This window comes from Caloenas nicobarica, unplaced genomic scaffold (assembly GCF_036013445.1).
Source record: "Caloenas nicobarica isolate bCalNic1 unplaced genomic scaffold, bCalNic1.hap1 Scaffold_83, whole genome shotgun sequence".
NCBI classification, from domain to species: Eukaryota; Metazoa; Chordata; class Aves; order Columbiformes; family Columbidae; genus Caloenas; species Caloenas nicobarica.
In genome coordinates this window covers 1,362,619-1,385,953 of record NW_027017717.1, presented here as the reverse complement: position 1 = coordinate 1,385,953, position 23,335 = coordinate 1,362,619, and the positions used below count along the sequence as shown (strand labels likewise).

At 47.5% G+C, this 23,335-nt stretch overlaps 1 protein-coding gene across 1 annotated transcript; it reads left to right on the top strand.

Annotated features, from left to right (window-relative positions):
- Positions 1-549: 549 nt before the first annotated feature.
- On the top strand, positions 550-22,901 carry LOC136002948 (E3 ubiquitin-protein ligase RBBP6-like). The gene is given in 14 exon segments (XM_065658184.1): positions 550-578; positions 4,259-4,295; positions 5,145-5,189; positions 6,465-6,553; positions 6,667-6,751; positions 7,271-7,410; positions 7,645-7,817; positions 8,351-8,454; positions 8,918-9,083; positions 9,964-10,785; positions 16,721-16,811; positions 16,900-17,036; positions 18,840-18,986; positions 22,774-22,901. Coding segments are annotated over 14 exon segments (2,193 nt in total).
- The last annotated feature ends 434 nt before the right edge of the window (positions 22,902-23,335 follow it).

Sequence of the window (23,335 nt, the reverse complement as noted above, 5' to 3'; positions counted from 1 at the left end):
GTGGGCAACCAGCTTATGCAGTCTGATGGAAAAATCCCTGGCCATGATGGCCAAAAGGCTCTGACTTGCACCAAAGCTTCATGCCAGCTTGGCACAGCCTGTTCTCCTAAGCTTGACTTCACAAGAACCAAGCCCTGGGCTGGGCTGGGCAAGCCCTTCCCTGGCTACAGCAGAAGGGTGAGGATTCAAGGGCCTGTCCTCACTTTGGGAATTACCTCTCCAAGAGAGTCTGTCACATCCTGGCATCACCCAGCCCCTCTTTCCAGAACCTGGCGCCACTGACGCGTTCGCAGAGGAGCCCGGAGGTGCCGCTGTTGGGGAGGGTGCGAGGCCTCTGGAGACGGCGCTGTCAGGGGAGCAGAACGGCCCTCTCGCATGTTTTGGGAAGAGGCCTGAGCACGGCTGCGTGTCACCCGGGCTGGCAGAATCAGTGATGCTCTTCTGACAAGGCGTCTCCTCCTGTTTCCAGAGAGATTTGCTCAGCTGCCCTTGCCAGCCCATTCCAGCTTGGCTAAGAAGGAACACGAACAGCTCTGGGGTAAGAAGGCGATGGAGATGAGGAACAGCTCTGGGGTCAGGTGAGTCTGGGGGCTCAGGACTGGTGTCTGCACGAGGTCATTTTCTGTCCCAGCAGGAGCCCATTCCTCAGCCCCAAACACTTGCCGTTCGTTGCTGCTGAACAGTGGTGAAGGCAGCGCCTGGAGGGCTGGGATGGGGCTGCCAGGAGCCCCCACTTCACAGGGCTGGTTCCTTTCCACTCCTTCAGGAGAGCGCCGAGTGTGGCCTCCTGAGCTGTGCATGGGGACAGCCGTGTGCCACCGAGGCGCCTGGCTCAGGGATTTCCTCTCCTGAGCTCAGCGCAGCCATCGGCTGAGCTGCTGGTGGCTGCGCAAGCAGGCACGTGGCTCGTGGGGGCAGGATGGGGCCCCAAACCCATCGTGTCCTCAAGCCGTCCCCTCCTGTCGTGTCATTTCAGGCGTCTGCCAGCCATCCCCGGGGACTCCTCTGGAAAAAGCAGCTGATGAGTGGCCAAGCCAAGGGCAAATCTGAGCTCAAAGGCCAAGCACCAAAGCAGAGCCCAGCGCAGGCCATGAACCCTCAGAGGTGCAGAGCAGGACAAGGCGAAAAGAAAGTTCCCATGGGAAGCAAATTACCACCAATGAGTTCTGAGGCCAGGCTGCCCGAGGAGCCCACCTACAAGGTCTGCATTCCACAGCCACCAAGACCGGAGACAGCACAATTACTGACATCAAGGCCTGAGATGTTCTGGTCGATGCTGACAGAACCGCAGAAGACCGTCTCAGCGGGATACAGCTTGGAGCCCTCCCCTTTGGTGCCACCCATGTCCCAGGGGTCCATGTCTATGCAATGCCACCCACTGAAGGCCAGATCAGTGGTGCCCAGGATGGAGTGGCCTTGGCTGGAGGTCCAGAGCAGAAGGAGCACCACCTGAGGTGGCCAAACAGATACGTGATTTGAATCTGTGTCATTCTTGAGTGCTGTTTCTTTGTAGAAATGCAGTTAGAGGGACAGTGGGGACTCTTCAAGGAGCCCTTAGCTGGGATTGATGTTCCCATGTTGGGCTCAGCCATCACCAGGGGCAGGGGACTCATTTTCCAGTGGTGTCCCCTCTTCTGTAGCCTCAGGAAACACACAAGGCCATGTTCTTTGGCCATGTTTGGAAGGCCCAAGTGACCGCAAGGCTGCTCTGAGGCAGAGAGGGGACCGTTTCTTCCCATCTCGTTGCTCCTTTAGATCCCCAGGGGGAAGAGAAAGGCTTTTTGGGTGGCTCTGGCACAGCTTGGGAGCAAAGTGCTGCTGCTGGAGAGGTGGCCGAGAAGGGGTCAGTGGAGGGAGAGAACCAGCTGCCCTCCCCTCCATGTCCTGAAGCCATCGCAGGGCTCTGCATGTGGGCAGAGAGCTCCCAAACCCTGCAGGATTGTTTTAGAAGAGTCTCTCCTTTTTTGGCAGTGACAGGAGGGACACCAGGCAGTGACAGGAGGGACACCAGGCAGTGACAGGCCCAGGGCTGACAGGCTCCCCCTCCCCTAGGGGGCGCTGGGCTGCCACACCCAGGTGACATAGAACCTGTGTCACAATGCCCGGTACCGTGGTGAGGATTCCGTGACACTGCAGGTGACAGGGACACTGCAGGAGGTAGTTGCAGCCCAGCGATTTCTCAGTTGCCTGAAGAAGGTGAATGCTGCAAATCGCTGGGTTTGCTGTTGGAAAGATGCCATCAGGTGGGTGTTTTGGAGTAATACACTGAAAACCAGAGCAGAAATGGTGAAATATTCCCATGTTATGCACGATCCCTGCACCAAACCACCACCACAGAGCCTAAGTAGATCTGCAGCATTTTTTTCTTTTATCTTTTTAACTTTTTTTTTTTTTTTTTTAATTCTTAAAACTGCCAGCAGGTCCCAGGGAACAGCTGCTGATGGAGCTTGAAAAGATTTAGACATATCCAGATTGTGAAAGTACAGTATAAAAACCATCCTCATGGAGGGATCTTTGCATTTTAGGCTTAGTCTAAGTGTCTCAGGTAGCTGGGGTTTTTGTTTGGGCTTAATCTAAAAGTTCTGATGGCTTTCCTCCTCATCTAAAGATGAATGTGGTGTAAAATATAAATAGAAAAACCGTCACCATGGAGGGATCTTTGTATTTTAGGCTTAGTCTAAGTGTCTCAGGTAGCTGGGGTTTTTGTTTGGGCCTAATCTAAAAGGACTGATGGCTTTCCTCCTTGTCTAAAGACGAATGTGGTGTAAAATATAAATAGAAAAACTGTCCTCGTGGAGGGATCTCGGTGTTTTAGGCTCAGTCTAAGTTTCCCAAGTAGTTGGGGTATTTTTGCTCTTCTGTGAGAAATATTTTGCTCCTTGTGCATTCTCAAAATGTCCCGTTCACACATGGAGACGATAGAAGTGTGATGTTACGTATAAAATTTTGCTTTTGTATCTGTAAAGGGATTCTCATATTAATATACACTCATGAATTGACTAATTTATTTTTCTTTTCTGTATTTATGTTGTTTTCAGAAGACACAGATGACAATGCTCCAGTCCCTAAGATCTCATCAAAAATTGTTGGAAGAATCGCGGCTGGAGCACACATTTTGTAAGTATTCATAGAGCTTTGTATTCTTTGTGAGGCGTTTCAGTGTGTTTTAACCTTTTTTATGGATATTAGTTTATAGAGGCATTCAGATTGTATCTTGCTTATTAAAGCGGCTGTTAATTTTTCTTGTGATGCCGTAGTTTTGAATGGACCTGACCCTATGTTTTTATGCCTGCATTTTTAGGCTTACATTTTATAAGCCTACATTTTTAGGCCTACTTTTTCCAGCCTACATTTTTAGGAGGTGAGGATCGAACTCCAACAACGGTGACTCTTCAGATGATTTAACTGGGTTTGTTCTCGGGGTTGGTTGTTCTGAGACCCACGTTGTAGATCCCATTTCCTGGACACAGAGGGATTCCTTGGTTTATGTGTTTGCTTTTATAGTAAAGATGTTGCAGCATAAACTTTGAATTTATTCCCATCTGGGAAGAGTCTCATTCTCAGTGTTTGACTATTTCTTCCATTTGGGGGGGAGGGGGGAGATAGCAGGTATTCATAGGCCCCAAATCCGATTTTTTTGCACACTAAAGATCCAATAAATATGAAAAAACGAAGTGACAGATCAATGAGTATATGGAATCTCAGCAAGTTTTCAAGCATCATAAATATTTCCTAAAATATTGCATTGTGCAGTGCTTTCAAGATTACCTTAGAACACTTTCTGGCAATTAAGACTTTTTTTTTTTTTTGGTGTCTGTTGCAGGGCTCCGAAATAACACAAAACCCTTGTAACTGCTTTCAAATGACATTTCTACTGCTATTTTTAGTCAATATAACATATGTTTTATGACATATTTAGTATTTTGGCGCTTTTGTGGCTACACATGGCAGACACCTGATCACAGTGCTTGGGCTTCCACAAAGAAACACTCTTCTAAAGAGATTTTTGTTGTGTCTCTGTCAGATGACTGAGTAGAGTGATTTGTCACAAAGTAGGAATGTAATTTTGGTTTGTATTTTTTCAGTTGCACTGAATGCACCAAAAAAGAAGAGTTTATGTATAAGAATAAATTTCCACATTCCTTAGGCGATCAGAACATCAAGTTTTGATGTTTGGGTTTTAGAATCTGGTTGCACTGCTTTTTGTTGGGTCGGAATGCTTTATTTAAGTTCTGATCACCTTTATTTCTCCTTCTAGAAGTCAAAAGGAGCCAGTGAGCGGAACATCAAAAGCAGTATGTAAAAACATAATCTCACCCTTTTTCCTACACACCACGGTGAATTTTAACCAACGCAGCCTTGTATGAATTTTCCAAGCATTAACATAATGTATTTTCCAATCAATGTAGAAAAATATTGGACTCAGCAAGGTAAAAAGTGAGTCACGTCGTTGTTGTGAGGACAGTTCCGTGCAGCTCCGTGATTCCTTGTCGTGTCCTTAAATACTTGGGGATTTGTTCCTAAAACTGTGTAACTGAAGTGATTTAGTTGGGGCCCCTCTGAGTACAAAAATGTCTTTAATAGATTGCCATGAATTTAAATATCGTTGCTACACAACTATGAATTTACGTTTGGGAAAGGAGTGGTGTTCTTTTCAGGTTTGCAAACACTGTCATTCCGCTGCTAAAATATTATATAAATGAGAAACACGAGGAAATACTTGACTGGTAAATGGTCTGGATCTGGATTTGCCACTTAGATTGAATACTATGTGTCTCTTCTGTGTTTTTTATATTTTGTCTTTATTGTAATGTAAATTGCATTTATTGTATTCCAAATAATTCAGATGGGTTTTTATTTCTTGAAAACAGTTATTTTTCTCTTTTTTTACTGGCATGTGTATCAACACAAACTCTGTGTTCATAAAGACAGTTTATTTGGCTTTTTTTCCCATGTTTCTGTATGTATTTCAAAGCAGAACTTAGTGTGGTAGGAATAAATCGCTGGAAAGTTCACACGTGATTGTGGAACAGTAAGGCGGCAACATTTGAATTCGTTACAGCTTTTTTTGTGCTGCTGTCCCACTGTTACTACGCTCTGTCTTGAAGGTACAATTGAATATGCGTTTAATTTTTTGTGAACAGATCGATGACTCTCCTGCACCTCTTTCTCTGGCACAGCTTATTAAGGTATTACTATATAATATAAGGTATATATTCTTGTCAAATACTTTTTAAAAAAGTGGTTTCTTCCTATTTTTAAATCTGATATGGCGACCTATAGCTGCACAAGTCTTGTAATGTGAACAATACCTTCATGTTTGATAATTTAAGGTCTTTATTTTACCTTTAAAATGTGTGTATATTTTGACACTATCCTGTGATCTCTCAGCCCCAACGTCACATTGCAGAATCGCTCATCTTCAAGATGCAAAGAAGCAGCACTTCAGAAGCTGTTTTGACTGTTTTTCATATGTTTCGTTACTTTTGCGCCAGAAGCTAACACAATTTTCACGGAATAATTTAATGATGGACATTTCAGGGGTGTTTGCAACAGCCAAAACAGAAGTGTTTCTGTAACATGGACGATTGCACAGTGATGTCTGAATTTCTAGGCTGGAGTTCATTTCCAAGAAATCTCTTCCCACTGGGAACTTCTTCCCTCTCTCACTGCAGAAATTAAATTGTGTACATTCTGGGAAAAAAATAGATTGGAAGGTAGCCACCAAAGGAAATTGAAATCTAAATTCTAAATGTGTCCTTGATTCTGCAATCTCATGTGGAATTTTATGCTAACATGTGAAAAACTGTCCAAGCATGTGTCAGACATCTCAGCTTTTGAAGAAATTTAAGTGTTTCAGAAAAATGCAGGAAAATAATGTAAAGTTGAGAGCAGACTGGCTCAGCATGGAGGCAATGTGTTGTAAAAAGTTTTCTGCTTTATTATTTTGATGAATTAAATGCCATATTTGAATTACAGTCTATTCCTAGTCATGTTTTGTGGGGTTTGGATGTGTTTTGTAACTGTTTGCGTTCAAATTAGTCAAGTATCTCTCAAGTTTTCCGTAAATGTTACTGGAAATGATTTCATAGTTGTTGATCTGGATTGCATCAGCGTTGAGAAAAATAATGTATATATGAAAGAACCATTTAATACAAAGTTGAACGTAGATGGTTGATTTGTGGATGAAAGCGTATAAATGCATACAAAAACAAAACCAGGAGTGGCTGATCTGAACGATTGATGCTGGAAGGTCCAAATAATTTCTATCTTTCTCAATTAAATGGACAGTGGAGATCTTCTCCTTCAAATTATCTAGAGCTTACAAATCCTGGATAATACAGATTTTTCTACACGTAGCTGGGAAGAAAATGGGATTAGTTACAAAGGTACAAACAGAGCTGAAAGTTTTGAGTTCCAAACACGTAACATGTGTGTCGCACCGTTAATTCCCCATTGAACAGACGGCCAACCTGGCTGAAGCCAAAGCTTCTGAAGAAGATAAAATAAAAGCCATGATGATTCAGTCCTGCTGGGAATACAATCCAGCCACGTGAGTGTTGGTCATGTCAGATCTCCTCTCTGAAGACGATGGAAAACTTGTTGAGGCATTTGCTTTCACAAGAATGACACACTTTTCTTTTTTTTCCCCAAAAAAACTTCTAGTTACGTGAAGAAATCTCCACCATCGTACACCTGTTTCCGTTGTGGAAAACCCGGCCACTATATAAAGAACTGCCCGACAAAAGGGGTAAGACTGGGGGGGACTTCTGGTGATGCTTTTAAAAAAATCTTTTCATTTTCAATTTTAATATTATCGTATGAAGAAGTGTTTCTCTTGGGGTGAAATGCAGAGGTTGTCCAGCAATGTTGCAAAGCTGTTCGAAATACAAGGCAACCTGGAATTCTAAATGTAAAGTTTTCCTTTTTCTAGGTCATAGACAATAGATATTGCTGTAGATCATCCTCTGTGATCCTTCATGCCTGTTTATCTATTTCAGTATTATTGGAAATTTTTCTGTTTTAAACTCTTTTTAATGACGTTTTGCAGTTTTGAGGATTCCGTACAAAAGCGAGATGTTTCTGTTGACCCCACCTGTTGGATATTTGTGTGTTTTAGTTACACAAGTCTTTTGTTGAATCTTCATGCAACCCTTATGCTGAGCAAAAGGAGAGGATTAAAAGCTTTTGCTAGTTAAAGTAGTCATCGAAATGTCATTTGAAGTGTCGGTCTTCAGATGAGATATGTCTGCATTTCTGTTCATAACAGGACAAAACTTTTGAGCCTGTTCCCAGGGTTAAAAAGAGCACAGGAATTCCCAGGGGTTTCCTGATGGAGGTGGAAGATCCCAGTACAAGGGGTGCGATGCTGACAAGCACCGGAAAATACGCAATACCGATTATTAATGCGTAAGTACAGAATTAATTGGACTAACCCGAAAGGCAACGAGAGAAACCACGTGTGAGTGTGTGAGCGGCAATGCCAGCAAGTTGCACAGCACCTGTAGTTACGGGGGAAGAAGCGTTGTCACTGTCTGGTAACCTGCAAATTCCGTCTATTATCTCCCTTTGATGAAATCCAAAGCTTGGAAAAGCTTTCCTTTGCCCATCTTCAACTTTTTGATTTTCCATCCCCCCCTCCAGGGAAGCTTATGCGAGAGGGAAGAAGGAAAAACCTCCATTTTTACCAGCGGAACCGCCCTCCTCCTCCTCAAACAACAACCCTGTTCCGGAGGAGTTGTTATGTCTCATTTGTAAAAACATTACGACCGATGCCGTCATTATTCCCTGTTGTGGAAACAGTTATTGTGATGAATGTAAGGGTTTGTTAATGCCAAGCATCACACCTGCTCTTCTGAAAGTAGAAATATAAGAAAGAAATATCATTTAAAAGATCAGAAAAGAAATATAAGAAATAAATATAATTTAATCCGCGTTCTTCTCCCTGAGAGAGTTGGTTCAAAGCTCCACAACTCAAACCTGCCTACTCATGGTTTTTGAGACATGTTTTATTCGTTAACCTTGAGGTTGGTGGCTTCTCACTGGATGAGAAGGTGGAAAAAAGACCAGTCGAAACATCCAGACACAGCCTCATCTAATGAGACTAATTAGAACACCAGGACACAGCCCAGTCTACATCTTCAAATGTTCCAAGAGCAAAATATCAAAACTCCATAGTTATTTGCTGCATACGAGAATCTTTTTATACTATTGAACATTTATAGCTTCATGCCCTTAATTCCAGACCATATTTAACCATTAATCATCTAAGTGTTTTTATAATTGATCAGAACCCACAAAATGTCCTTAGTTTGGCTAAAAATATTTTGATGTCTCTAATTCTTCACAGGTATCAGGACAGCGTTACTGGAATCTGAGGAACATAAATGCCCAACATGTCACCGGACGGATGTTTCTCCTGATGCTTTAGTTGCCAACAAGTTCCTACGCCAGGTAACGTGATCACTTTTACAGGAGCTGTTTGTAAGAAAAGTCCATTTGTAAAAAATATTGATTTACATCTCCTTAAGCAAGGTTAAATTGCTTAAGGCTGAATTTCCTTTGCAAACACATTATCTGTTGTTCCAGAAGGTCACGATTCTAAATTTAGAGACAATCTGGCTAATTCAGGTCACAGTTTTGTTTAGCGTGATTGCCTCACATTCAAATTCGGTGTTAACACTGAAGGACTTTAAATACCAAAGCATTAAATAAAGGATTAAATACCAATCCTTAACATCCATGTTTAATGTGACATGTTTCTATCTCTGTATGTTGACTTATTTTAGCTTTGATGGCATTTGCAGGAATGCACAAGTAATTTTACTCTGCAGAGGCTTTTGTGTGTAGATCTGCTGAAGTTTCTGGAATATGTTCTGTAATGTTATCTTTCTGTAAATGGTTCTTCTGCCTCTAGATTGTGAACAACTTCAGAAACGGAACTGGCTACACAAGAAGGGTCCATAAGCAGCTTGGGCAGCAGCCGCCACCACTCGTGACACCTCCTGCTGCTCTGGTGACAAACGCGGAACTTTCAAGATCTTCCTCTCTGTCCATCAGCACTTCGTCAGAAGAGAAGGCAAGTTTTACTTCAAGATATACCATGATTTTTGGATTTCAGGAGGGCTTCTTTTCCATGCGTTTGCGTTTATTCACCAGGAGTATCAGGTTCCTGCTCCAAGACAAGCAGCTTTACCACATCTCCTGGGCCCCCAAGGACAATCAATCCTCACAACTGGTAACTATAACCTCAGAATTTCTTTGAAAAACTTCTCTTCAGATAAACTGAATGGGATTTTTTTCTTTCTCCTCTCCCCACTCCAAAAGGTCAGCCAATGAGAGACAGGGCAATTTGCTCAGCAGGTGACGAACCAGCCTGGAAACTGTGAGTATTGTACGGAAATTTTGAGCCTTGAGGCGATTCTGGTGCCCCTGGGGCCGCCATTTTGAGCCCTGAGGTGATCTTGGTGCAGCCCTTTTGAGCCCTGGGGTGTGGGGCCCAAAACTGACACCAGGATTCAAGGTGTGGCCTCTTCTTATATTGACCATGTTTTGGTTTTTTGGTGTCTCTTCGTAGTAAAGTTCAAACTGTAATTGTAATAAAGGTCAAACTTAAGGTTCCTAGTCAGAGCTCAAGATATGTGCAAGATTTTGCTGGGACATCTGGCTGGAAGTGTTGATTGTATGGAGGATTAAATAATACATAGGATTAAAGAGTATGTAGGATTGCAGTACAAGGGCTTTGCATCCTCTACAAATTGCCAAATAAGCAGTGAAGTTAAATAGACTAGACTGGCATTTTAAAATCGAGCGTGACTGTCTTCAGGCTAAATCATGTTTTCTTGCTATTTGATACTGCACTGTAGCCCTTAGAACTTGCTCTCTGCAAGAGAAAAAAAACCCAACCAACCCAAATCTGAGAGGAAAAAAAACGGGGAGAGTGACTGCTTTGAAATAATGTAGTTATTTTTCTGTGTTGTGCTTTTTAAAGGTCCAAGTCTCCCTGTGGTGCTTTGTCTTACCCTAGAAGTTCGTATACCCACTGCAAGTCACGATCAGGCTCTTCCTGCGCTCGCTCCGACTCTCGATCACGGAGTGGTTCTCGTTCCTACTCGCCATTGCTGCCGTCTCCAAGAAGAGGCAAAGGGAAGAGTCATAACTATCGTTCTAGGTCAAGGTCGCATGGTCATCACCACTCACGGTCAAGGTCTCCAGTATTTAGAGGCCAGGCTCGCACTCAAAGGATGACACCTCAAGGGGAAGGAGAAAGGGAGTATTTTAACAGACACACAGCAGTTCCACTATATGGTATGAAAGCTGCCTATGGCAGATCTGTTGAATTTCAGGATCCGTTTGAAAAGCAAAGATACAGAGAATGGGAAAGGAACTATGGAGAATGGTCTGGAAAGTTTGACAGGGGCTGTGCTGCTGGTGCTCAGCCTGGACCTCCAGTGAACAGAGAGACCTTTTCTCCAGAGAGGTTCGATCCACCTGAGACCAGACGAGAGATTTTGCCATATACTTGGGGATGTAGAGAGGATTATCCTGGTGGGCAGCGCCACGAAAATAGCCGTATAGCTGGAGATGGCCCTGAAAAAGCTTCTGGAAGAGAGCACCATGGCATGAAAAATCCAACAAACTCAAAAGAGAAAGAGGTGAAAAACCCACTGGGAGATGACAGAGCAAGTAAACAGAGATTCCAAGGGAAGAGAAGAAAAGAGGATGAGAATGAAGGATTTCCCAATGCTCAGCTGTTTGAAGGTGCAAAAAAACCCAGGAGCGACAGTTAGAGCGGATGATGTTCAAATGAAAATTGGGAAGTCAGAAGTTTTGATTCTGTATTATTGTGATGGTTTGGTTGTAGTCCATCACTATTTGTTAATTCTGATTTGAGGATTTGCTCTAATTAAACAGTACTTTGACACTGGTGTTTAATTCAAGTTTGACTGAGTTTATAATGGCTTTAATGTTATCAATACAAGTCGTTTTTTCTTCTTTACACTTAATGAAAATAGTAAGATTTTTTTCAAACAATAAACTACCTATGACAGAAAGAAACCTGGTTTGGTATGTTTGTAATTAGATGTGTTGTGTATTAAAAGCCACGTCGGGTCATTGGAAATGAACAATACAGCAGACAGTTCCCTTTGACAGTTGTTTCCTTTCTCATCTTGTATGCATCAAAAAGCACAAGAAAGTAAAGATAAAAACAATCTGGGAAGGTAAAAGTAAAGAGCGGCAATAGTTGTCAAAGATATAAATGTGCAAAAATATGCAACAGCCAAGTAACAGGAACATCCCATATTGGTGTGTTTGACTAAGAAATAGCAGAAGGTGGCTGACAAACTCAGAGGGCAGCAAATCTATTCCCTCTCCATGTTTTAAGGACTCTCAGTCTTTGAAATGAGACCTGAGAGTCCCCTACGTATTTTCCCCCGTCCAGCTCCCAAGTAAACTGTTTATCACTTCATCATCACGTAGCTGCCATCCAGCTTTGAAGAATGAAGGATTAAGAGTGAACAGTGAATGAGTATTTTTTGGGGAGGGGGTGGAGGGCGGATGTTGGAGGGAAGAAATTTTTACCTTCTGTAGCACTCTTAGTGGACGTTGGCATGAGATATCGTGTCATCAACTTCTTTACAGGTGGTTATTCAAGCAAACATAAACCCAGCCTAAGAGTTGAGCACATGATGTGGAGATGTGGGCCTTTTGGCGTGCTGACACCACAGCCGCAAAAATGACTTTTTGAGAGAAACACATCTAGAGCTCAGCAGTTTTCCTGAGCTGGATTCAGTTCTTGCTAATGCTGGTTTTAAGGCTGCAGTGTCAGAGGATGCGATCAAAGCAAAACCAGCCCAGGTGCTCTCAGGAACAGCAGGCATGTGCATTGCAGAGCGTCTCCATCCCACGCTGAACAAGGATGGGGTGAGACAGGCGCCCCCTCTGGGAAATGCACTCAAATCCTGGTGAAAATGCTGAATTCAAGGCCCCACTGAATTGGCTACTGGTCTCTCTGTCATGGGGGAGTAATTTAGGGCTCTGCTTACTGCAGAACAATGTTTAGAGTTCTTAGAGAGAAGTGCGACTTACAAGAGTTTCGTGGTGGGATCACTGTATTATTTACTGCATGGGGGAAATATGCCAAGCCAAATGTTGCTGACCCTCTCTCCAGGTGCCTGTATCCATTCACAAAGCAAACTGTCAGCGTCTTCCCTCCCTGATAACCGTTTGCTCCAGGGGCTGTGTCTTGGAGCTCCGGAGGCAAACTCTCAGGCGAGGCCCGTACCCGTCATGGTGCAAACTGTCAGGATTCTTCTCTCTCTGATAACTGTTCATTTCGGAGTCTGTATTTAGAGCTCTGAAGGCAAAATTTCGGGGGACTTTTTTGTCGTGTTGCTCGTGTAAGTGCGCTGTAAAATCTTCTCCCCACTTTTCCCACTCGTGCTGCAAGCAGCCCTGTGCTTCTTCCCCTCCCTCCCTCTTCTCATGGTTTTTTACTTACGAGATGGGGTCGGAAATGACTGATTTCAGTTGTGTTCCTAAGAAATCGGTATTGGGAGGTGTTTTAGAACACAGGAAAGCACTTGGAAAGATGAGGAAAGAGGATCTTGTGAAATATTGAAATCCGTGGTGGCTGCTATATAACTTAAATGATCGGGAAAACTGGCCGGAGAATAGAACATTTAAGTATCTTTAAGTATAACACAGCAATCATAGATGTCTTCCTTGTTGGCCTGTTTTCTTTGTGGGTATCTGTTTAAGCATGTTGCAGTTTTAGTAGGTCTTTGTCTGTTGTGTGGTACGGTGAGTTCGCAGACTGGTAAATAATGAGAATCCATGGACTCAAAATGTGCGTTTTGTGATAATACAGAAGATCATGACTAATTTAGGTTTTTACTGCGTGGATGTGATGATAAAATTTTGTGTGTAATAGCCGTTACTTTTCTTTCTAGCATGCTAGCTTTATTCCAGCATTCAGACTTGTGCAACTCCGTGATAGGCTGTCTCTCATCTTGGTGTACTAAATTTGGCTCTTTTGTATGCACACCAAGTAAAGAATCCTGGTTTGGGGATAACAGTTGTAGCACGCCAGATGAGACACTAATAAAAGCCTTGCCCAGTCCAGCTTGCCAGGGCAGCGGGGGGGCAGGTGCCGATTGGGCTCCAGCGCGCACTGACCTGTTTTGTCAGGGAGACCCAGCATCACCTCTACCTGGCTGAACAGTAAGCAGCCCAAAGGTGCAATGCAAAAATCAAGATATTGTCTTGAATAAGTGTAACTGTGATCCATCTGCATATTTGAACTTGGTATTTGGTTTTCATATCTGAGCTCAGTATTTCAGTTTGCATATATATATATATCTATTTGCTACCAAAAGCATTTTGTTAGGGGAGATAATTCCAAAATGGCAATGTTTTAGAAACCCCAACTCAACTGGAGAGCATCTTGGGAGGGGTCGAGCTGCACTTACCCAGAGAGGACATCGCCAATGGCAGCAGCTGGAGGAAAGCCAGGAGAGATCGGTGTCGAGACGACAAGAGCAAGGAGGCTGCAAAAGGGAGAGAAAAGAAATCACTGACGTGGCCACCGCCCGATGGAGTCCTGTCCCTTGTGGCTGCCTTTACAGAGGGCAGCCCCTCCACAACGTCACAGATTCACACAGGTCGTGGTTCCTTTTTGTACTGCTGTGGCAGAGAAAGCCGAGATGGATCACAGAGAAAAATTTAAAACAATTTCACGAGCTAGTGAGGCCACACAGGGGAAAAAAATCTACAAAAAGTGTCCCTGAATTTATCATTCAGCTACATGTGACACGTGTTTGACAAGATTATTTCTTCTGTCAGAAGCGATTTGCTGATCACCAAGTGATAGGTATCAGCAGCGGGAAATGATCTCTTGAAACTTAAAGAAAGGGGGCTGCAGGAGAAAGGAATCTTTGGGGTTTCTGGCCAGCTTGAGGTGGCTTGTTGCTGGGATTGGAGATGAGAGGGCCTGGGAAGCTGTGGTGGGGCAGCCTTGGCTGGCAGACCAGCCCCACATACCCCTCAGTAGGATGGGAATAAAGAATATGATGAGCAAAAGTAAGATAATTCATGGGCTGAGATAAGAAATAGTAAGATAAGTAATGGAAAGAGGAAGAGAGAAAAAAACGGAACACGTGATGCAAAGACTCACAGGTTGCCCCAAGCACAGTGAGATCCAGCAGACCCTGAGTGATGGCTGCCTCTCCAACTTCCCTCCCCTCCCTTTTTATTGATGAGCATGATGTTATGGGGCATGGAATATCTCTTGGGACAGTCAGGGTCCAGTATCAGTACCAGTGCAGGTTGGGGGTTGAGCTGCTGGAAAGCAGCTCTGCGGAGAAGGACTTAGGAGTTCTGGTTGACAACAGGTTGGCCACGAGTCACCAATGTGCCCTTGTGGCCAAGAGACCAATGGCACCTTGGGGGGCATTAAGAAGAGTGTGACCAGCAGGTCGCGGGAGGTGATTTGTCCCTCTCTGCTCTGCCCTGGTGAGGCTGCATCTGCAGAACTGGGTCCAGTTCTGGGCTCCCAGTTTGAGAAGGACAAGGAATTACTGGAGAGAGTCCAGTAGAGGGACACAAAGATGCTGAGGGGTCTGGAGCATCTTTCTGATGAGGAGAGACTGAGAGAGCTGGGGCTGTTCAGCTGGAGAAGCTGAGAGGGATCTGATCAATGTTTATAAATATCTCAGGGTGGGTGTCAAGAGGATGCACCAGGCTCCTTTCAGTGGTGCCCAACAACATCCTGAGGGGCAACAGGCACAGACTGAAGTACAGGAGTTTCCATCTAAACACGAGGAAAAATTTCTTTACTCTGAGGGTGCCAGAGCTTGGACCAGGCTGCCCAGAGCGGGTGTGCAGTCTCCTTCTCTGGAGACATTCAAACCAGCGTGGACCGACCTGTGCGATCCGCTCTGGTGACCCTGCTCTAGATGTACCTGCGTTAGCAGGTGGGTTGGAGTAGATGATCTCCACAGGTCCCTTCCAACCCCAACCATTCTGTGATTCTGTGAGAAGAGGAGACTCTGGGGAGACCTTATTGCAGCCTAAAAGGGGCCTGTAAACAAGATGAGGACAGACTTTAGAGCACGGCCTGTTGTGATAGGACAAGTGTGATGGTTAGAACTAAAAGAGAGGAGATTAAGACAAGATATAAAGAAGAAACTGTTGCCCCTGAGAGTGGTGAGAGCCTGGCCCAGGTTTGCCAGAGAGGTGGCGGATGAACCATCCCTGGAGACATCCCAGGCCAGGCTGGACGGGGCTCTGAGCAACCTGAGCTGGTGCAGATGTCCCTGCTCATGGCAGGGGTTAGACTGGATGAGGTGCGAAGGTCCCATCCAACCTGAACTGTGACTCTACGTAGGAACCCAGGATGAGGTCTCAGCTGGACCCGAGAGGCGACAGATGCTGTTGGGTGACATGGGTTGTGCTGTTCCAAGTGTGAGGCAGCAGATCCCATCAGTGGTTTTGTGCCAGCAAGTGCCCCTCCCACATTGAGCATTTGAACGTCGGATCCTTGGGAACGGGGTGGGATGAACACGGGACGAGGACATGTGCAGATGCATGTCCCTTCTGTGCAGCCCCCACTGATAAAGCTGAAAAATCAGAGGCGAGATGGAGGCGGACCTGAATGTTTAAAGTCCTGGAGTGCAGTTTTGACCTGATATGGATCTTCCTTAGGTCATAAACTTGTTTCACCCCCTGTCTGTGATGAACTGGCCCTAGTCTGGCTCTCAAGGCAAGAACCAGTGTGAAAAAGGAAACAGAATGACCAATCAGAGCTGATCTACACTAGAAAGAAAACGGTGGAAGTGATATTTAACAGCCAGAGCCATTTGTCACACTCAAGATCACGTGGTGGGAACGTCTCCAGGACCACCACGGCAACGAGTTTTCAGCCAAATGTTCTTCATATCCTGAGAATATTGATTTGCAGCTGACGGGACAGAACTAACTGCATCAGCTCAGCCAAGAAATATGTGAATTATATGAATATACAGAATTCTAGGTGAATATATAGAATATACGAATATGAATTGTATTACGAATATATATTAATTATATATGGAGGAGAAGAGAGGAGAAGAGAGGAGAGGAGAGGAACAGGTTTCTAGAGAGGACGATGAAGAGAGGAGGGAGATGGGATCAAAAAGCAGGAAGGAGGGAGGAAGAAAGAAGAGATGACGGCAGCAAAAGAGAGGACTTGAGAGGGGTATAAGGCAGAAGAAGGGGAAGAGCTGAAAGAAAGGAAAAAAAGAAAGGAAGAAGTGAGAAAAGAGGGGAAAACCCCCCCAGATATATGTATGGGAAGCAAAGGGAGAAGCAAAGCAAGGGGAGAAGAAAGGAGCTGAAGTTGGGGATGAGATACCGAGGAGCATCATGAGGCTGTGACCATCACAGCACCGTGATCCAGGGGCTTCTCGGGGCTCCGTGCCAACCTGTCCAGGAGAGCAGCGAGCTGCCTGCTGGCCCTGTCCGGCCCGGAGGCTCCGTCCTGTTCGGCCCGGTGTCTCTGTCCCACCTTCTCCATCCGTCTGACGAGAGCTGGGTGATCAGTGGGGCAGGAAGTGCTGATAACAGAGGAGAAGCCACTGACCACAGCTGGGAGGAAGCTCAGGGGAAGCTGCACGCTGGATGTGGCATCTTGGGGCTGTCATCATGTTTTCAGGGATCTTTTCCTTCCCACATGCCCTAGATCACCTCTTTGCCCTGGGAGCCATTGTCCACCTCGCGCTGGGGGACGTCGGCTGTTCTCTCTCTTCCCTCAGGCACCTTCCTCACGACGAGTGAGGAAGAGGAGCAGCAGTAGCACAGTCCTTGATTCTTGTACACATTTCCCACGGGATCCAACCTTCCCTTTCCGTTTTCCCTCAGCTCCCATCACGCCCGTGACCAACCCCAGAGGTGTCGACAGTCTGGTGACCTGCAGCGCAACGGCCGGGAAGGGACATCGGCCAACGAGTCGCACGAAGATGGTTTCCACAGCTTCCTCTTGCACCAGAACTGGGACGGTATCAGTGTTTGGAGTTACTTTTGCTTTCTCGGAGAGAATGCAAAAAATGAGATGTCGACATTAACACCTCGTGAATACACTGAGCTTTCTGTTTTGCTATCGCTGTATTCAGCTTGACTGTAGATAAGGGCGGCAGCAGTCACTGAAGCTTAAAGAACATTTTAAAAGTAAGTACCAAGGCCTCATATCTGTTCTGAAACTCTTTTCAGGGAATACGTTTAAGGGTCACTTTACAATGATTTAGAAGCTGCAGAGGACTCAAGGGCCCATGTTGAGATCGACCAACATCCAGTTAAAATGCTGGTTTGGGTGTTCAAGGTAAAGGAATAATAAAAAAAAAAGTTTCCTTCTCCCTTCTTCCCTCAGACAGAGCAGAGGCCACAAGTGAGGCCTCTGTTGAGCAAAGACATGATCCAGGTGAACCTGAGACTAATTACCACTGTAACTAATCAGGGCCATAGGTGAAGCACTTGTGTCATCTTTGTTGTGGAGGTTCTTGGTAGAGCACCCGTCTTGAAACCAGAATCACCTCAGTGCACAAAACAGTGGCCCCAGGGGCTCCAAAATCACCTCAAAACACAAAACAGCGGCTCCAGGGGCTCCAAAATCAGCTCAAAACACAAAATGGTGGCTCCAGGGGCAGCCCCATTTCTTTACGTTTCAAGAGATCATTTCCCACTGCCGATATCAATCGATCACTTGGTGATCAGCAAATCGCATCTGACAGAAGAAATAATCTCACCCAACATGTGTCGCGTGCAGCTGAAAGGGAAGTTCCAGGACACGGTTTGTACATTTTTTCCCGTGTGGCCTTGCTGCCTTGTAAAATTGTTTTTCTTTTTCTTGGTGGTCGGTCTCAGCTTTCCACGCTGTGACGGCACAAAAAGGATCCACAACCTGGAGAAGGCTCCAGGGAGACCTTATTCCAGCCTTTCTGTACTTAAAATGGCTCATAAAAAAGATGGGGACAGACTTTGGAGCAGGGCCTGTTGCAACAGGACAAGGGGTGATGGTTTTAAACTAAAGGGAGGGGAGATTCAGGCCAGACATGAGGAAGAAATTTAAAATAACTTTTATATTTTATTGCTTCTGTTTGTTTAGGCTCTGCTGAACGGAGCCTCTGAGAATGAGGTGGGGCTGAGGGAGAAGGGGATGTTTCCCTTTTCCCCTCAGAAAGTTCCTTCCCATCCTCCAAATTCTTGTTTCCCTCAGAGAAACCCCGGGATCACAGGGACCCCCCCAGGGATCCCAGAAACCCCCGAGACCCCCCCCAGCCCCACAGGGACCCTCACAAGAACCTCTGGGACCCCCAGGACCCACCCACCCCCCCCCATTAACCCCTTTCCAACCCCCAGGGATCTCCCAACCCCCCCAGGACGCCCGAGGGGCGACTGCATTTGCGGGGGGTGGGGGGGACAGGGGACTCTGACACCCCAAAAGTGATGGGGAGCGATGGGTGGGGGGCGGGATCCTGGGGGGGTGCTGGCAGGTCGAGAGGGACATTGGGGGGTCCAAGGGGGGCTGTTTTGGGGTAAAGAAGGGGGATGTGGGGATCAGTGTGATTTTGGGGGAGTCGCGGGGGGCGGGCACCGATCGGGACGTGCGGGCGGGGATCCCCGGAGGGGCTCGGGGACCCGGGGGAAGCGGCGCTCGGGCGGCAGCAGCAGGACGAGCCGCCAAGGCCACGCCCCCGGCACCGCCATTGGCTGGACAGCCAGCGTGTCACCGCCCCTCAGGACCCGCGCCGAGCCGCGACTGGCCTGGAGGCGGCCTCGTGATGCCCATTGGCTGTTCCCCGTAGGGCGGGAATCCCCCCTGAGCGCGGCCGCCCTGTCCCCCCCTCAGCCCCAAGATGGCGGGATCCAGGAGGCTGGGACCCGCATGGTGGAGGGACCCAGGAGTCCTGGGGGGACCCAGGAGTTGGGGACCGACATATCAGGGGACCCAGGTGTCCGGGGCGGGGGTTGGGTCATGGCAGTAAAGTTGCTTTTGGAAAACAACTCTGGAAACACCTGATTTCACCCCAAAACTGGGGGGGTGACACGTGGGCCTCTGCACCCCCCAGCTGGGGCCTGTGACCCCCACATTGGTCCTGGCCCAACAGCAGGGGGGAGTCCCTCCCCAGTCACCCAAAAATCGGGGCTTCGTTTTTCCAAAAGTCGCTTTTATTTCAATAAATCAACATTATGAAAGGGGATGGGGGGAGGGGCAGCCCCAGACGCTGGGTCAGCGCTCAGCCTGCCTGGGGAGATCCCAGCAACACCGAGGGGAGAAGCTGTGGGGGGAAGGAGCGACCCCCGGCAGAGCAGGGTCCTGCTGCTGCTGGGTTCTCCGTGGGTCAGGGCTGCTCACAGCTCCAGCTCACTGCACACTGCTTCCCATAGGAGGTTTCAAGGAAAAGATCTGTACAGGTATTACTATAAAGATAAGGAGCTTTCACGAGTCTGTACTTTGAGTTTCCTGCCGTGGTTGAGACGGACAAACGACATAGACCAAGTTCTTCCAGGATGAAAGTAGTAGATGCCGTTTATTGTCACATGTGCATTTTTATACAGTTTTACCAATTCATGTATCTCTTCACTATTGGTTGCAAGTTACAGCAGTAACATCTCATTGGCTAATTTTGCAATCATCAATGTTACTCTTCTACTCCCTTCTCTCTCACAGGTATACCTTGATATCTCCAGATACTCCTTTACTCCCATCTTTCTCACGGGTAGGCCTTAATATCTTCAAGGCTGATCTCTGTTCCCATGCCCTCCGTCAGGGAATCCACGGACCCACCGTAGTCCTCCACAGTTTCCTATTCTAGGACTGGGGGAGCAGGAGGGTGGAGGAAAGGATAAATGAAAAAGGAGCTCTCGAGTTTTAACAAGTGACTGAGACTCCTGAACTGCAAATCTGAATGATCAGCACATCTGTCAGAAGCCTCGTAACATCCCTTCAGCCACTCCTCTGCCCATGCACAGCAGCAGAATCACATCTGCTGGACCCATCAGCCTTAGTCTGACCTGTCCTTATTTCCAGCCTGCAAACAGGAAGATGCGCCCAGGCAGTGCCCTGCAAACAGGCAGGTTTCTCTAGGGCCAGAGTGAGTGCACAGAGGGTGGGATGTGGTTTGTGAGCACTGACAGGGAAAAGACATGGGACAGGCAAACACCTCCCAGAAAGAAAATCTCCTGGAAGCAGTGATATGATCTGGGAAGGAGAGGAAAATAAAACCAGAAATGTCGTGAAAGGGAGAACGCAGAAAACTCTGTGTGATCCCCTGCAGTGCAGACCCCTCCTCTGAGCAGCCCCCTCACCTCCTCTCCCACCCAGCAAAGCCTCTGCCCTCAGGGCCGGGGGCTCCAAGGCATGAAGCAGCTCCTGTGCAGCCAGAGCTCCAGTTCCCTCTGCAGAGCACAGGGGCTGAGAGCAGCTGCCCGGCAATGGTGGTGTGTGGGAGGTGGCTGCACAGCTGGGGAAGGGTGGCGCTGTCTGAGTGCCCGGCTGCCTCTGCCCTGGCCTCTGTCACACCCATCCTCGCCGCATTTTCCTTCTTGCTCCACCGCTCTGGGTCACTGTTGTTGTGATCTTGTTCTTGCTGTCAGGCTCTCTGGGGATGGGAGTTTCAGCTGCCGAGTCACAGCCTGATCTTGTGGGTCCTTTCCTGCAGGTGTGTCCACGGGAACACGTGTCCCAGCTTTCCTCTGCCCTGTGGGGCTGTGGGCAATGCAGTCTGTGGGGCTGGGGAATGAGCTGAGTCTCCCTGAATCAGATGCCACCATTAGGACCCTTGGCTGTCTCCTTGAGGTGTCCTTCCAAACTGTGACCATCCCTCCAGGATGCAAACCTGTCCTACAGTATCTTTGTGTTATCTGAAAGCCCCGTGTGATCCGTGTGTGTCCCGGGCTAAATGTGGGGAGCTGAGACCTTAGGAAAGGGTGAGACATGTCATGGTCTGAGGTGGATCCCTCAGCTCTCAGCAGTGCCTGGTGGCTTTTCAGAGTAACATGGGAGTGTGATCAGCCCCCATCTCAGAAAGGTGCCAGCCCAGGGCAGATGGGAGCAAGACAGAGGGACAGACCAGCTCCCCTCACTCTGCACTGACCCACAGGCCTCCTCTTGCCTCACAGGACTTGCTCTGTTCTCCCTGAGTGCAACAGAAATGCTGAGGGTTTCGAACGCCCAAGAACACTCCCCAGGGTGGGAGGAGAGAAGGAGCTGTAGAGACCCCAAACCTCTGAAACTGCCTTCTGCCATCTCGGTTCCTTATCACTGGGAGAGCAGATGCTCACAGGCCCTTCTGCACCAGAAGCGGCTCCATCTGACACAGCTGAACCCTAGGACTGGCCTCTGGCCCCCGTTCCCATGACCCCCCTGCTGCAGAGCAGGGCTGACTCCTCAGCAGCCAGTGGGTACAGACCCTGCTCCTCACGGCACCTCCAGCCAGCACCACCCAGGGCTCAGCCACGGAGCTGACGGAAGGTCCGGAAAAGGATAAGGGTGTGATGGAGCAGGGGGAGGTGTATGAGAAATGGCTTTGACTTTTTTCAGAGAAATCTCCTCTAACTTCCCACTGTCTTTTGCTCCTATGACAGGTCCCCATGCCTAGAGGCAGCAAATGTCCAATAGCAGTTTCATCACCCAGTTCCTCCTCCTGGCATGGCAGCACTGCCAGGAAGCACCAGTGCTGGGTCTTCCAGAGCTCTTCTCTTTCCAATCCCACACTCTCTTCTGATCCCTTGTGTTGGTTGAAGGCCGGAGTGCGCTGGCAGCTGGGTCCTAGTCCTGTGGTGCGGCAGTCCTGTGACTGCAGACAGGGACAGGAAATGGGCTCTTCTGGCCTCCAGAACAGCCTTTCCACAAAGAAAGATGATCTCAGTGCCTGAAGTTTTAGGTCTGTCCCCATGTGTGGAAAGACAAGCCAGCGGGGAAGAAGTCCAGCCTGGCTTAACGGAGAGCTTCAGCTGGAACTTGGGAATAAAAGGAGAATTTCTAATCTTTGGAAGAAGGCTCAGGCACGTTAGGAAGACTACAAGGATGCTGTGAAGTTATTCATGAAGAAAACTGAAAGTGCCAAAGCCCAACTAGACCTGCGCCTGGCTACTGCCATAAAAGGAAACAAAAAATTGTCAACAAAAGGAGGGCTAAAGAGAAACTGCATCCTTTATTGGATGTGGGGGGAAACATAGTGACAGAGGATGAGATGTGAGAGGATGAGGGAAAGGCTGAGGTACTAAATGCCTTCTTTGCCTCGGTCTTTAATAGTCAGACCAGTTTATCTTGGGGCACCGATCTCCCTGAGTTGGAAGACAGGGATGAGGAGCAGAATGAAGCTCCGATAATCCAAAGGGGAATGGCTAGTGACCTTCTACCCCCCTTAGAGACTCACAAGTCTATGGGACCAGATGGGATCCATCAAGGGTGCTGAGGGAGCTGGCAGAGCTGCTCACCAAGCCACTTCCCATCATCTGTCAGCAGTCCTGGCTAAATAAGAGGTCCCAGCTAACTGGAGGTTGTCAAACGTGACACCCATCTACAGGAAGGGCTAGAAGGTGCATCCAGGGAATTGCAAGGCTGTCAGCCTGACCTCAGTGCCAAGGAAGATTTTGGATCAGATCATCTTGAGTGCCATCACACAGCACATACAGGACAATGACGTGATAGGGCCCAGTCGGCATGGGTTTAAGAAAGGCAGGTCCTGCTTGAACAACCTGATCTCCTTTATGGCATTGTACCCCGTCTTGTAGATGAGGGAACAGGAAAGGCTGTGGGTGTTGTCTACCTAGACTTTAGTGAAGCCTCTGACACTGTTTCCTACGGCATTCTCCTGGATAAATTGTCAGTCCACGACTTGGACGGGCATACTCTTTGCTGAGTAAAGAACTGGTCCAGAGCAACAGCTTGGCAGAGTGGCAGTTAAAATGCATTGGCCGTGTGCAGCCTGTGCGCTGCAGGACAGGGCCTGGGGGGCAGCAAGCGCCCACCCACCAGTGCTGTAACGCGGCTGGGGCCAGGTTGTGCTGAGGGGCAGATGTCCTGCGGCAGCAGGAGAGGCCAGGAGCAATGCTGTCTGCTCAGCACGCTCGGGGTGCTGCACATCTGAAGGACACCAGGCCTTTGGGCTTCTTGATCCAGCTTTATTGTAATAAAATCCAGCCGTTTTTCTGGGAAGAGCTGCACCTCTGCTGGGCTTAGCGGCACCAGCAGCACAGGGCTCGCAGGGTCCACCCTGATCTTGGTTGTTCCCTTGGACTGGTCAGGATGAGGATGGTCTGAGCTGCCAGGGACTGGATGGAGGGTTCACTGTCC